The following is a 14,634-nucleotide window of genomic DNA, read 5'->3' as shown; positions in this document are numbered from 1 at the left end:
GTCCGAGCTCAGGGACAAGCCGGTTTCAGGAGGAGATTCTCTACTTTGGATCATATCTTTACCCTCAGGGCTATCATTGAGGAGGGCAGAGCACATGGGAGGAGGATCTACTGTGGCTTTGTGGATTTCCGCAAGGCCTTTGACACAGTGCCGAGAGCTAGACTGATGTGCAGGCTGCAAGACTTGGGGGTTCCATGTGAGCTCATTTGGGGTATTATGGCACTTTATGAGACAGTAGTTCGGCAGGTGCGGACTTCAGAGGGTCTCTCCCAGCCAGTACACTCCAGTATAGGGGTGAAACAGGGCTGCCCGCTCTCTCCGACTCTATTTGGACTATACATTGATGAGATCTCTGATTATATTGGGACACGAGGGGACAGAGGAGCCCAAATGGCTGGCACTTGGATACCTCTGCTCTTATATGCTAATGATATTGTGCTTATAGCAGACTCACCAGAGGGTATGCAGAGGCACTTGGATACTTTACATGCTTATGCACAGGACAGTGGGCTCTTAGTTAACCTTGGTAAGACCAAGGTTATGGTGTTTAACACTACAGCTTAGTGGGTGTGGAGATCAGCGCCTATTTTCACATATGGGCAGGAGACAGTGGAGTATGTTGACTCATACACATATCTTGGAGTGGTGTTCACTGGGCCCACATTTTCCATGAGGGGGGCAGCAAAGGCCAGATTGACTAAAGGATATGCAACACTAGGAGGTCTAGAGAGGATGCGCTCACAGGTACAATTTCAGGAGCCACGCACTAAGCTGTGGCTTTTTGACACGGGTCAAATCGGCTATGCTATATGGAGTACAGATCTGGGGGCCTAGCCTAGATCGTCACAGTCGATTAGGACCTAGATCGTCACAGTCGATCAGGACGCACATACGATGGATGGAGATCGATGGAGAGACCACTTGTGTCCATGATCTCCAGGATGATTCGGGCTAAGACCTCGGTACCCCATTAGAGTCAACATACTCCACTATCCGGATGCTCCCTACTGATGTATTGTAGGGCTAGATACTTACCTTCAGTTCTTTCTTTTCTTTTCCAGACAGTGTATCAGATGTCACATGGTTGTAACTTTGGTCTCATAGGTCACTTTGGCCTTTTGAAGACGTTAATATAACATTTCATTTCATTTCATTTCATTTCTACCATCGAGGTGGTAGGGCGGGTTTCTTGTGGCTGTGGTATGGGCGGCTGCTGTGGGATATGGTAGAGGCTCTTTGCATATGTGTGCCATGTGTGTGGATCCTCAATCGGGGTACGAGGCTCTCTCATCCTGCGCCATGCAGTGGCTGCATCTCTGCTCATGAGTAGGTGGTATATATCCCAGTACTGTGCCTCCTCATATGCACACCTCTTACGGCGTGCGAGGATCCTCATCTGTCGGCTCGCCTGTCTCTGTGTAATGGTCCCCAGTGCTCTCTGGGCACGGAGGTGTCTATATAGCTCTCTGCACTCATCATTATACCGCCGATTCTGGGGCATGCTCCCAGATCTATCTGTGTGTGCAATGTGTGTATGATGGGGGAAGCTCCGGGTGGCGGCCGTATGTAGTAGAGATGACAGCTGGGTGGTGAGTGTGTCTAGAGGTGACAGCGGATCCATCTGGAATAGCTCGTCATATACATGATGCTCATATATGTCTGCCAAGTCATGGGTGAAGTAGAAAGTTGTATGCGATGTCTGTGTGGGCTGTGTGGGTGCTAGTGTGGAGCTCTTCAGTGACAGTAAGAGGTACGTGTGATGCGCACCAATAGGACAGGGGGGGATGGTGAAAGATGTCACTGCCTGTGTGGTCTCCATGGACCCCACGATGTAGTCCACTGTGCTACGCCCCCTGATCGTGGAAAGCATGTCAGTGCTCTTGAATCCTGCCACTGTCTCATTCCGTTATAAATAACGAGATGGTGTCGCGCTCCTAGCTCAAGTAAGTGATGACCATATCTGGTGTTATCCGGCTTTATGTCCTTTGACACCCTACAAGCTCCCGTGTCCTCCACCTCGAGTGTGTGCATCACCTCAGGGTGCTCGAAATCATAAATGTCGCACTGTCGGCTCTGTGTCTGTGCATTGAAGTCCCCCATAAGGAGGACTTCCCCCAGGTTGGAGTAGTGTATGATCTCATCTGAAAGGGCTGCATATGGTGACTCTCCCAATGGCCCTTTGTCCTCCTCCTCGCCTCTACTCTCATCCTCTGCTGTCATGGCATATCTCGATCCTCTAGGAGAGAAGTAGCATAGAGCAATGTATAACACCCTGTCTGCTGAGAGCTGCCGTCTAATCCACATGTATCTAGCCTCCTGGTCACGTGCTACCACTTGTAGGCGCTCCTGTAGCTCTCGCTTGAAGAGTACCGCTATACCTCTAGATCCTCTCGATGTGCTCTGCCGTGTGGTCCCCTTGTATGTAAACTCCCCTGATAGCCCTCTACTTTAGGTAGCCCCCTCTCTGGGCTCTGGTGCGTCTCTGTAAGTAGTATGATGTCCCGTCCTTCCATGACCTCCTCCATCCTCCCAGGATGTGTCCAAAGTGCTCCATTGTAGTTCCAAACTGCTATGTGTATCTGTGAATCTGGATCCTCCATAGCTGATGTCCCATAGGCCGCCTGGCGCTAATCGGTGGCCTTGCCATCAATGAGGACACTGGCCTTGCCGTCAATGATGACACGGCCATCGCGATAGAATGCTCTCTTGCCCTCTTTCCGGGCCTGTAGGACTCTCGGCATGCATGTTTTCCTGTGTTCTATCTGCATCCTTGTAAGGTCTGTTAGAAGTCATCTCCTGTCTATTTGTATACACCAGGGCCTCTGTTGTGGGTGTGCCCGCCCGTATATCATTTTTCCACACTCCCCGTATTTTTTCCCTATTTTTCCCATTTTTTCCTAGTGGCTGGAGGGCTGCCAGTTGATGCCAGGAGCACTCTGAAGCTGGCCGACTGCATCTGTATCAGTCGTGGGCTGTCTGAGTGCTGGCCGACTTGTTCTGTCCAGGCGTGGGGCATCAGATGCTGACCGACTGCTATATTCAGCAGTCGTGGGAGTTTTGCTCAGTCGTGGGCCCTTTCCAGTGCTGGCCGACTGCCCTCATGGGCTTGTATATATTGCCCCCCATCCTCCTCCACTTTCTCATTCAGTTTTTCGGGATCTTGTGTATAGAGAAGAGTTTACACACCTATCTCTCTGTGTTTCTTGTGCTGATTATTTTCTGCAGTCTACTTGCTCTTGTCTACCCAAGTTTGGTTGTCATTTCCGTTGCATATTCTGACATGGTATCAGAGCCCTAGGCTCTAGGAGATCTTGGGCGTTTTTCTGAGCAAGAGGGGGAGCAACATGTTGCTGATCGGTGGACTGTTTCGGGCTGAACGGGAAGTGAAGGTGCAAGAGGAAGGCGGGCAGAGGGGCTGGACAGCCACTTGCATATTTTCTGATTTTCAGATTTTTCCCACCCACCCACCCTTTCAGGTTACTCTCCGAGATGGCGGATTTACTCGAGATGGCTGAGAAGCACGTGAAGATTCCGACTCTCCCCACGTTCCCAGTGGATCGGCAGTTGGACGGGTCCAATTATGGCATCTGGAAGGTCATGATGCAGTCAGTTTTGGAGTCATACGATCTTGTTGATTTTATTATCAAAGGGGTGCCAAGGCCGGAAGCTGAGGAAGGGGAGGTTTTATCGACGAGGAAGGACCGAGAGGCACAGGCACAAATGTGGGACCGTGTCAACGCCAGGGTCCGGTCGTTTATATTCCTCAATTGCACACCACAGGTGATCAACCATGTGAAGCACATGACGCTGGCGAGAGGCATATGGGAGCACTTGGCTTCTTTGTACAACAGGGTGTCACCCATGAAGCGGATATCCTTGGAAGTGCAGATGCGGGTTATGAACCCTGCAAAGTCTTCGACGATGCGGGAACACATTAACAAGCTGCAGGCCCTTCAGCAGGAAGTCCTTCAAGCTGGGAAAGAGATATCGTCTGAAGATATGGCCATCACGTTACTTTCCCACTTGCCTGGTCAGTATTCCGCTTTCTATTCCTCGTTGATCACGAGTGGCAGGCTCAGCACCATTACTTGGGAGGAGCTTGTGCCAATGGTCTTGGACCAGGAGGAACGTTTCACGAACCCTCCTCATGGTGGAGGTTCGGAGGCCTTAACTGGCCAACGATCGAAAGGCCGTAATACCAACAAGGGCAAAGGGAAGGCTTCATCAGATAAGTCTTCCGAGAAGAAGCCTGATCCAGAACGAGAGAAGCTGAAGGCCGAAAGATCGTGTAATGATTGTGGCGAGAAAGGCCACTACTGGAGGAAGTGCCCTAAGCGGACAGGGAAGAGTGCTGAGTCCTCAGCCTCAGCTGCGAAGACTCCGGCATTTGTGCACTTGGAGATGGTGGACTTCGATGATTCATCGTCTTCGAGCGAGGAGGCAGTTGGCTTCACCGCAAAGGATACCCGGGAATGGATTCTCGACAGTGGTGCTTCCAGGCACATGACTCCATCCCGTGACTTCTTCCTGGATCTGAAACGGCAGTCAGGTCGTATCTTTATTGGCGATAACTCCACTATTCCGATTCATAGTGAGGGCCGGATGGAGATCATTCCCGACGGCAAGGGGGGCAAGCATGCTTCCCGTGTTCTTTATGTCCCTGCTCTGGGCTTTCATCTTTTGTCAGTGCATGAGGTATGCAAGACTGGCTTTCGGGTGGGTCCATACATACTAGAGGATAACTCCCGCCGCTCCCCATCTGCAACAAAGCCCACTACATGCTCAGGGGGCCAAGGATCTCCATGGTCCTAGCCCACTCCGCCACAAGCACATCCGCGCTCTTCCCGGTGTTGGATGCATCATGAGATGAGATGAAGTACATCTCTCCGTGGGAATATGTAACCACGCCATGAATACTGCTCCTGCGGTTGTCGCTCCATCCATCCACAGTGAGGGAGAATCCGTTCCTCTCCCATTGCTGCTTTGTGTTGTCGGCCACTTGCTCTATAATGCGCTTCTCCTTCTCGAGCAATGTAGTGCGCAAGCTCTCAGATGAGGGGGGCGTATAGGTTGAGCCATACTCCCCAATCTTCTTAACCATGACCTTGAAGTATTCGGGTCTATTCAAGAAAGCATTTGACTAATGAGAAGGGGACTAGGATGATGAAAACATGAATGATGAATTGGCAATGGTCGATCACACTTACCTAGCCGCTTGAAAGGCAATGTGGTTGTGGGGAAGAAGAACCGGGCCACCGCCATATCCACCTCCTCCTTCAACTTGGGGTTCCAATTCTCCCCAAGTGTAGATTGTTGCCATGGGCCATGCAAGGGTTGAGAGGCCGTGGAGATGGAGGGTGCCGACGTCATGGATGGAGCAACATTCCGACTCAATGGTGAAGGTGGTGGCGTGCATGATCCCGATCCACCACATGACTCCATCGTAGAGGCTTGAGTTCCTCTCCCCATCGTCACGGGATCCACGGCCACTCGTGGTGTCCTTGCCGCTTTGACCGCCTCGTAGACAGCAAGCTTGTCAAGAAGTTCCTGTCTCTTTTCGGGCATGACATTCGTGCAAACCCGCACCTCATGTCCACTCTCATGCAAGAGGTGGGCTCGCACTTTGTCGGCGCCACCCGTTCGCCGATATGGGCAAAGCTTGCATGTCCATTGCTGAGAACTGCCTCCATGAGCGGATAGGGTGTAGTTAACCTCCTCCCATCATTTCCATCTCGTCGTCCTTCTATGGGAAGCCCCGACACGTGAGGAGGATGCCATGGTTGAAGATGGCTTGAGCCTTGAGAGTGGGAGAGAGACTAGAGACTAGAGTGCTTGTGAGAGCCTAGAGGCTTGGAAGTTGGAAGAGGCTTGAGGGAGAGAGTCTAGAGAGTAGAGACTAGATAGTAGAGCTAAGAGAGTAGACTCTAGACTCTAGAGTGTAGAGACTAGAGTGGTTGAGCCTTGTGTGAGAGGCTTGGAAGTTGGAAGAGGCTTGAGGGAGAGAGACTAGAGAGAGTAGATAATAGAGACTAGTCACTAGAGTGTGGCTTGCGGCTTGAAGCTTGAGGCTAGAGCAATGAGCAAAGTGCCAAAGACTCCAGAGACTTGAAAGTTGCTTGAAGGTGTGTGTGTGTGCTTGTTCTTATAATATATATAGATAGGCAGGAGAGAGAGGCAAGGGCCAAGCCTCAAAGGCCAAGGCAAGAGAGCCGAGGCAAGTGCCAAGGCCCAAGAGGAGAAGGTGTCCCCAAACGGCCACTTAAATGGTCGAAAAACGGCCAGAAAACGGACCGTTGCAGGGCGCAGCAGCTTTCTGCCGTCCCCCCCCATAGGGCCGTCCCCCACAACATTCCTGGCCAGTAACCGTCCCCGTCCCCCGTCCCTTGTGAGGGATGCCTCCAGGGTGACGTCCGTCCGGCCCCTTCCGTCCCCGTTGCTGCCGTGTCCTGGGACGGCATCGCTGTTGCTGCCGCGTCCTGGGACGGCGTCCCCGCGTCCCAAGCTCCTGTCCCCTGTGTCCCCTGTGACTATGACAATAAGTCCTTGACCATGCCAGACCATCTTTTGGAACTCGTCCATAAGCCTGAAGCGTAGAGAATGCTGAAATAGTGACAAGCACACTCCAAGACTATGCAGCATTGCACTTGGAGTTGACACAGGATTACAATTTTTACATGCATGATAAGGAGAGGGTCTTTTTCCCACTATTCTTTCCACATCGATAGGGCTTTGGCTGGTGTGGCTCACAACACGTGTGGTCCAGACGAGTTTGCCTCCGCTTTTGATTGTTTTGGTGTGGACCTGCAAGCGAGATAATGATCATTAGACTCCTGGGCATCTGTTTACAGCTACTGAATGGTGTTTAAGCACGTCGCTTTGTGTGTATTGTATGAAATTTTACACTTTAGTTTTTCTTTGGAACACAAAAGGGCTGGTCAGATCATGGGATCGCGGACTTTTGGCCCATTATTGCTACTTGACTTCCATTGATATCGAGCAGGTTCCTGAAAAGTTGCACCAGTTACAGTTACATGAGGGTCCCTATCATTTTATGGCAGCTGATTTCTAATGTTTTGTATCTCCTTGATACTGTGGGCTGGTTCCAAGTTTGTACCTTTTTTGCAACACTTGATAGAAATATTGGATAAGTTGTGTGACTTTAACTCTTTGATACTTGTTCTTGTCAACTTCACAGGACAACTCAAGGACGCATGAAACAGATCCATTTGACTGCAAGACAATTTTTCTCTCGGAGTAATTAGACACTCATCCCTCTCTGTTATATACATGTGTATGGTTGCTTTCAGAACTACATACATCTATTTGATAGTAGGGATAGAGAATTCTGTTAAACTGATGCATTGCCTTTTTTTAGTCAATCTTTCAACTCTACAACTACCTCTTAGTAGTTTGGATGCATTTCTTTTGGTCCTGCTGAAGGCTTTGTAGGCTGCTTATTCAAAATAAATGGTTTTTTTTTACCCTGGAGAGAGATCCTACTGAAGCTGCCAATTTTCCTGCCCAAAGGCAGCATCTTCTCCCGGTGGGAGCTCCGCCTCAATGATCACCCTAGCGGTCAGAGTCACAAGCTTGCACCACAAGGCCACTCAAGCGTCAGCACACACACCGAAGTACCACAAGGGGGTACCATCCTTTCCAAATATTGCCATTTTTCAGGCAATGGGCAAGTTGTCGAGATAGGCCCCACAAGCGAACGGCTCGGTCAGATGGAGAGAACAACTTCCACGGCTGTTAGTAAACCATGCGATGGAGAAGGATGAACTGGTCCACTTCCCAGGTCCAGATCAACGGTGCTGCAAGGGTGCACCTTCCTGCTCTTGGGAGAAAAACCCTGGTTTGAATTTTACACCCTTCATAATCAAGCTGTGAAATACTTCACAAAGTAATAACATGAGCTAGATTGTTCTCCTTGAATACTTCACTTTGTCTTGCAATGGACCTGTTTCCTTTGGAACATCATTGGTTTTAAAGTTCTCTATCAATGCTTTTGCTTCAGTGTTGGTTTGCTGAGATAAGCCTTGAATAAATTTCTGCTACATGCAAATTTAATTATCACATGGGGCTGTAGAGAACTCTCTCATGTCAAGTGCACATCCCTGCTTCCATCCTGCATACAGTGATTTGCTCCTGTCCCACCCTGTTCACTGCTGCTGCTTGTGCCAACCTCCCCTCTTCCCCTTTCTTCCATCTCTTCTTCTTTCATTCGTGCAGACCTTAGATGTCCATTGCTACCTGTTTTGGCTGTAGCACTGCTGCTGCCTGTAATTGGCAATTGCCCAAGGCCATTGTTGCCTATTGTGGCCATTCACAGCCTTTTTGCACCTGCTCGCCACCTGCCCGAGTAACATGCTGTGGCATGGCATACTAAGTGAATCCACCCAATCATATATATACCAGTAACCCGGGTGCCCAGTCTGTACCTTATCGGCCACACACCATACTTACGCGCCCCCTATCCCCTCGCTTGTACCCCCGTGCTACACATCACTGTATCTTTTGGCCTACAACCACGACAAACGTTGCCCATTCACATTTTATCACCATAGGCGACAATTGCCCAAGGCCATTGTTGCCTATTGTGGCCATTCACAGCCTTTTTGCACCTGCTCGCCACCTGCCCGAGCTCCATTCTGTGGCCTCATGCATCAAACCCTAGGCTGTGTGTTCCAGCCTTCATGCAAAAATGTGAGAGAGGAGCTCTCAAATCAGCCATAAGAAAACCTAGCATGGCATACTAAGCGAATCCACCCAACTATATATATACTTGTAACCCGGGTGCCTAGTCTGTACCTTATCGGCCACACACCATACTTACGCGCCCCCTATCCCCTCGCTTGTACCCCCATGCTACAGATCACTATGTCTTTTGGCCTACAACCACGATAAACGCTGCCCATTCACATTTTATCTCATAAGTGGTGATGTGCATTCATATGCTGCCATTGGTATTCCCACGCATTATCTGCATCCCATGATTTGCCAGCATGTAATTTCTACGTGCTACCCACATGTCCCATGCTTTTCCAGCGTGTAATCAAAAGAATCGTAACATGGCAAGTGGCCAGCCCTCACAAGTACCTCGCCCAGTGATCCTTAAATTTTGAGAATGATCCCTGCTCCTCCCTCTTGCCTTTTCTCTCTTGCCCCCCCCCTTTTTTTTTTTCCTGCTTTACCTCTCTTATTCCCTTTGCCTCTCTTTAATGCACCTCCATTGGCAGTTTCTCTTGACAAGCTTTTGACTGGATGACTCAGTGAAATTTCCTTCACTTCTCTTACTCCCTTGTGTTCACCTCTATTTAGCGCACCTGTCTCCCCACCTCCGGATGATTCCACGACTTCCCCAACTGAGGCTTCCCTCAACTGCATCCTCTTGGAGGTGGATCTTCAGATTCTATTGACTTCAGTAGCATGACTTGGATTCATTACTTTGGTGGGCAGGATCACTGGAAGCAGGTACCAGCTTGAGGCCACCTCCAGAGACAACGTGCAAGTTGCTTTGCTCAGTGAGAGCAGTCACATGGCAGACACTGAGCTTCTTTGGCTGAGACCGTTTCCAGCTTGAATTTTCAGAGGGTTCGGCTAGCAGTGTCCTTCAGAGAAGCCCTCTTGGATTACACAACGATACAATGTATATTCCTTGATGGAGGGAGGATTACTTGTCCTCACTTCCAAGAGCTTGAATTTATATGGACTGTTTGCTTCCCTGTTGATTGTACCCTCATAGAGAAGCTCCTACAGTAAGTTTCTGTCCCTCAACCAGATGGCTCCACCTTCATTCAACACAAAGTTTTCTAGACTCCCAAGATAATGCTTCAGCTGCCTCTTGATGAGACACTTACAATAACAATACCCTCAGCATTTGTTCAACAAAAAGGCCGCCCCTGATCTCGCCCACCAAACCTTTCCAACCCCTCCTCTTACATCTAAGCAACCACAGCCTCCCAAGTTGTTACTATGCCTTCCTGCACCTAAAGCACCACAAGTACCCCAAAGGAAAGACGCAAGTGTGATAGGCATAGGCCAAAATCCCACCCCACAGGGAAACTATTAGAGTCAGTAGCCTCATATTCGTTCCCAAAAGACTGTTAAAAGCACAAGGATCCTATGAAGGGAATAGGAAAATATGGGTACCCAAACCACGAAATCCTGTAACAACACCATCTGTGCAAAAACCTCATCACGAACCCCCAATCACCCAACTACCGCAACCAAACTAGCCAGGAAAAGTTGGAAGGGAAATGAAAAGCAGAAATGGGTCCCCACCAAGCACACGACTCTACCATGTCACGTAACAATACTCAGGCTCAGTACTGTGAGACACTTGCAATTCATTAGGATCACTTTTGGTAGATGGTAGTCTGGTTGATGGAGGGGTTGGCACCTGACGACATTCTCTCAAAGGGGGTAACCTGCAGCGTAGTTTAGGACGAGATGGAGGACGATTCTACGGTTCCTGATGATGAGGCACAGACATGCTCTTAGCAGCGCCCCCCCCCCCCCCCTTCGGGAGTGGTCCCTCCCTCTTCATCACATATGGTTGGCCCTTTCCTCTTGCGGTCTCCCACTTTGGACAGTCCATGAAGGAGGATCGATTGGCTCTACCTTCGACCAGCATAAGACACTTATCACGATCTAGCAAGCTCTCCCGCTACCTTAGGAAGGCATGCTTGACTCCTTTCTATAGAATGAGGGATCTGCAGCCGACCACTCCTTGTGGCTGAAAACTCCCAGACAGTTCTTGCAAAGCACACACAAACGAATCATAGAAGTAGCTGGCAAGCACTTCTCCTAACCATTGCTCCATCTGGAGTACCCTCGAGCTTGAGGCCTTATTACAAAGATTGAGCCATGCTTGTTGCCCAAACTTTGGCATCCCATACCACCAAAGCCCACTCACTATCTGAGTGCATGGTTTAAGCATAAACTAGGCCTTGCTTGGGTATCGATCTTTAGGGAGTCCTCCATTTAAAGAATGTTTCACTCATGAGCCATTAATTGATCTATATAGGCTTGGGTCCGGCTTAGTCTCCTCTTGCGAGTGGTGTGCTCGCGGTCAACTCAGTTTGACTTTTTGCTTGTCTCTGCTTTTTCACCAAGATTGGTGCTTTTTCTTGAACAAACCTTATGGTCCATGTACCCATGCCTTCTTCCACTTGGCTGGTGTCCGGGCAAGGGTTCCATCATGTGAAGAGAGCTAGGAGGGCCAAATAGTTACATTCCCTCCCTCTTATATCGCAGTTGTCCTCAACTGCGGAATAGAGGTGTTCCAAGCATATGTATATGTTCCAAGTACATCCATATGTTCCAAGTACTAGCCTTGTTTGGTGAGGTTGTGCATCTGGTCTTTCCCCATATCATGGTTGATCTTCTTGGTATCCTGAAAAGGTCCCATATACTATCATTCCTCGACTCTGGCAATCCAAAGATAAAATCCATAGCAATTCTCTCCCATAGAACAGTCAATGGGTGCAATAATCCCGTTGGCTTGAGTCGATCAAACTTGACCTTTTGACAAACCAAACATTCTCGAACATATAGCTCAATGTCCTTTCACATGCTAGGCCAATGGAAGTAGCTTTCTAAACCTTGAGTTGTAGTCAGTATGCCTCTTTGCCCCATGTAAGGTGGAGCATGGCTTTTCTTTGATCACTTTTTGGCCTCAAATTCTCTGTCTCACATAAATGGGTTTGCATCATAAGAAAACCCTTTTTGATGACATAAGAAGTCACCAAATCTTCATTTTGCAATTTTGTCCAAACATCTCTGAAATCGACATTTTTTTTTGTCAAAGTAAATTCCATATGATATCCCATAGAAACCTCAAAGATTCCTTGAGGGAAATCCTACTGTGATACCACTGTAAGCCCAGCGGGGCGTGCCGTGACAGATTCAACCATGTATGCAAGAGATAAAGATGTAGAGAGAAGGGTTTATGGAACTTTGCACAATACACACGCACACTGAGCGGGGAACACACGCCGCCTCCTCTTAGGAATTTATTCAGGAACAATCCATGGGCTCGCAATCCAGTACAACCAATGAATACAAAAGCAAACAATTATGCCGATGTAGAAAACCAAATGGAGTCCATGTTGATGTTGAGGCACGAGATCCTGATGCGGAGCACACCACGGGGATGACCCACAAGATTCTATCACCGGGCTAGTACCAAATCCAATATCCAAATCCAAGTCCGAATCCAATTCGATTGCAATAAAGATGTGTTTGTTTTTTATTGAAGATATTGCCTTGTCAAGGTGTAAGGCTATGAATATCATATGTTTGTGACAATAGTTTATGAAAGTTTAGTTGGAATTGCATTTGCAGATTGTGACAACCACAGTACCCCAAGTCCTTTGATTGTTGGTAAGCAGATTTTTGAACCATCATGTGTGTTTTCTCTAGTTTCCGACATACATGTGCCAGGAGGTCATCATTAGTTTAGCCTGAGGGGATGTCACGTGTGTATGCTTGAACAAGATGCACATGGACATGCATCTCCCTTGCAACCACCCTTTAGGTAAGATCCAATGGCAAGTTTCCTCTTATTTGGGCAATTTCGCAAGCCCGAAAGGTGCCTAGGGGTGCCAAGTCATGCACCAATGGATGGGACGCAAGTTGGGCACAATATGAACCATAGTTGCGGGAAGCTCCTGAAACTCTGAGTTTTTGGGCCATTTCAACCGTCTCGGGGGAGCCAAAGATCCGAAACACGTTTGAGTCATTTTGGCCGTTTCCATTTCCAATACGGCACGTTTCAACTGTTTTCCTTGTTTCCCCCATGCCGTATCGGCTGTTTTCCTTGACAACACTTGCTGTTTCCATTTCCAATACGGCGCGTTTCAACTGTTTTCCTTGTTTCCCCCATGCCGTATCGGCTGTTTTCCTTGACAACACTTGCTGTTTCCCTTGTAAAACCTTAATTTCAAGGTGCCTTTTAACATATCTCCTTTTCCCTAGTTTCTAGTCATATACTTCTAACATATCTCCTTTTCCCTAGTTTCCAATCATATACTCTCCTATTTTCTCGCATCTCCATTTATTTCTTCTCTCTTTCTTCTTCTTTTCCCTCCCCCTTAGTTTGTATCCCCCTTGTTGATGTGGCGTTCCCGCGTTTCAACCCATCAAAATTTCCATTTCTATATCGGTTTTTGTTTCCTTGTTTCCCATAACTATGATATGAACATGTTTAACAGCAGTCTTTTGAAACTACTTGAGAATGCTCAGTTAGCATACATAAACCTATGGTAATTTTTAAAAAAAGATTGATTAACCTAGTAAATTTTCAAATTACTAAAAGTAACATAAAAAACTCTAATAGCCTCAATTTCAAGGAGACATGTATGACAAAGTGTATCTTCAATTGATAGAAGGTACATGCGAGTGTCCTAAGTACATATCGAAGAATTTTCTTATTGCATTTGTAGTGTGCTTAAAAATTTATTTAAGGTATTAAAATGTAAAGTCTAAATTTTGTAACTTAAGAAAAAAAAAATGCCTAATGTTGACCATGGAAGATTACGTATTAAAAATTATTTTTGGCACCTGATGTTTTTTTTTTCCAACTAATATCTTGTGTTGATAGTATTTCTTTAGTAGGAATTTCTTTAAAATAATATACTTAAAGAGAAATGATTTTTTTAACAGAAGTCTCAAAAAGCCACCAAAGTGGCTTTTCTACTACAAGACTAGTTTTAATGACATTTTAGATCTTTTTGGGACGGAAAAGGGTTGACTGACCAACATACGACCTTTTATCATATTCCTATATAAAGGCAAGTCAAGGGGAATTTGTTTACCATCCAAAAGCAGAATTGGTGGGCCCAGTTTAAGGGAAACACAACCGATGACATATCTTGGTGTAGATTTGGGATCTCATTGTATATATTCATGTTTCGGAAATATACAATAGTTTAGGGTCTCTCTTGCCTCTTCTCTATTGTGTGTTTGCTAAGTAGGATCTCAGCGATGATCTCTCTTTTGGTTAGCATTAATGGATGAGCTTGCGCTTGCATGTTATGATATTGTAAGTGTTATGCTATTTGATTCATGAGTTAGATTAGAAAGCCAATACTGTAATGACTTCTATGCAGGGTATTGGTTCTTAATTAATTTCCTTTATGTACCTGGCACCTCATTATCATGGATGACACAAGACTGGTACTTCACCTGAAATATCAAAGGATCAAAGTCATTGAAAAGGATCAAAGCCATTGAGGTGTGCAGACTTTCTGGGCTACTTCGAGGCCATGGAATATTTTCTGAGTGCTGATCAGTATAGCTTTGCAGACTATAGGTTTGTCAGGCACAGAGCCACTAGACCATAGAGGGGTCAGCCACATCTCCTGTTGAGGCCATCCACCCCCTGCCCGCAGCCAATGGGAGTGCTTTAAGGGTAGCACCAGGGCCATGCAGGAATGCAGGGCAGATTTCTTGTGCATTTGGAGATTTGGATCTGCTTTTGTTTGGAGGTGTGGACGAATCACATGGTGCTACAGCCTCTAGTGTGGCTGTTCTCCTCAGCGCGGCTTGCTAAGATAAACCTTTAGTATACTACTACACGGGAAACTTGTGTTAAGAACTTGATTTCTTGTGTGGGCTGCTGCATTTCCA

At 47.4% G+C, this 14,634-nt stretch overlaps 1 protein-coding gene across 6 annotated transcripts in view; it reads left to right on the top strand.

The window, feature by feature from the left end:
• Positions 1-14,634, top strand: part of LOC147605841 (putative triglyceride lipase) — a 170,365-nt gene that overhangs the window by 23,892 nt on the left and 131,839 nt on the right. For 2 of the 6 annotated variants that reach the window (XR_015265097.1, XM_086792837.1), the window contains exon 2: positions 7,196-7,254. The exons of 2 other annotated variants lie outside the window; for them this stretch is intronic. Coding sequence is in view for 3 of the 4 variants with exons in the window: in XM_086792837.1 (XP_086648963.1) it covers positions 7,196-7,254 (59 nt within the window). In the remaining variant the exon portion in view is untranslated. Of the gene's footprint in view, positions 1-7,195; positions 7,255-7,578; positions 7,856-14,634 lie in introns of those variants that run through there. 2 more of the 6 variants (XM_086792841.1, XM_086792840.1) reach the window with 1 other exon arrangement.

This window comes from Cibotium barometz, chromosome 58, assembly GCF_041138505.1.
Source record: "Cibotium barometz isolate CiBa-2024 chromosome 58, ASM4113850v1, whole genome shotgun sequence".
Lineage (NCBI taxonomy): Eukaryota > Viridiplantae > Streptophyta > Polypodiopsida > Cyatheales > Cibotiaceae > Cibotium > Cibotium barometz.
The sequence above is the reverse complement of the archived record's forward strand: the minus strand, read 5'-3'. Positions and strand labels throughout refer to the sequence as shown.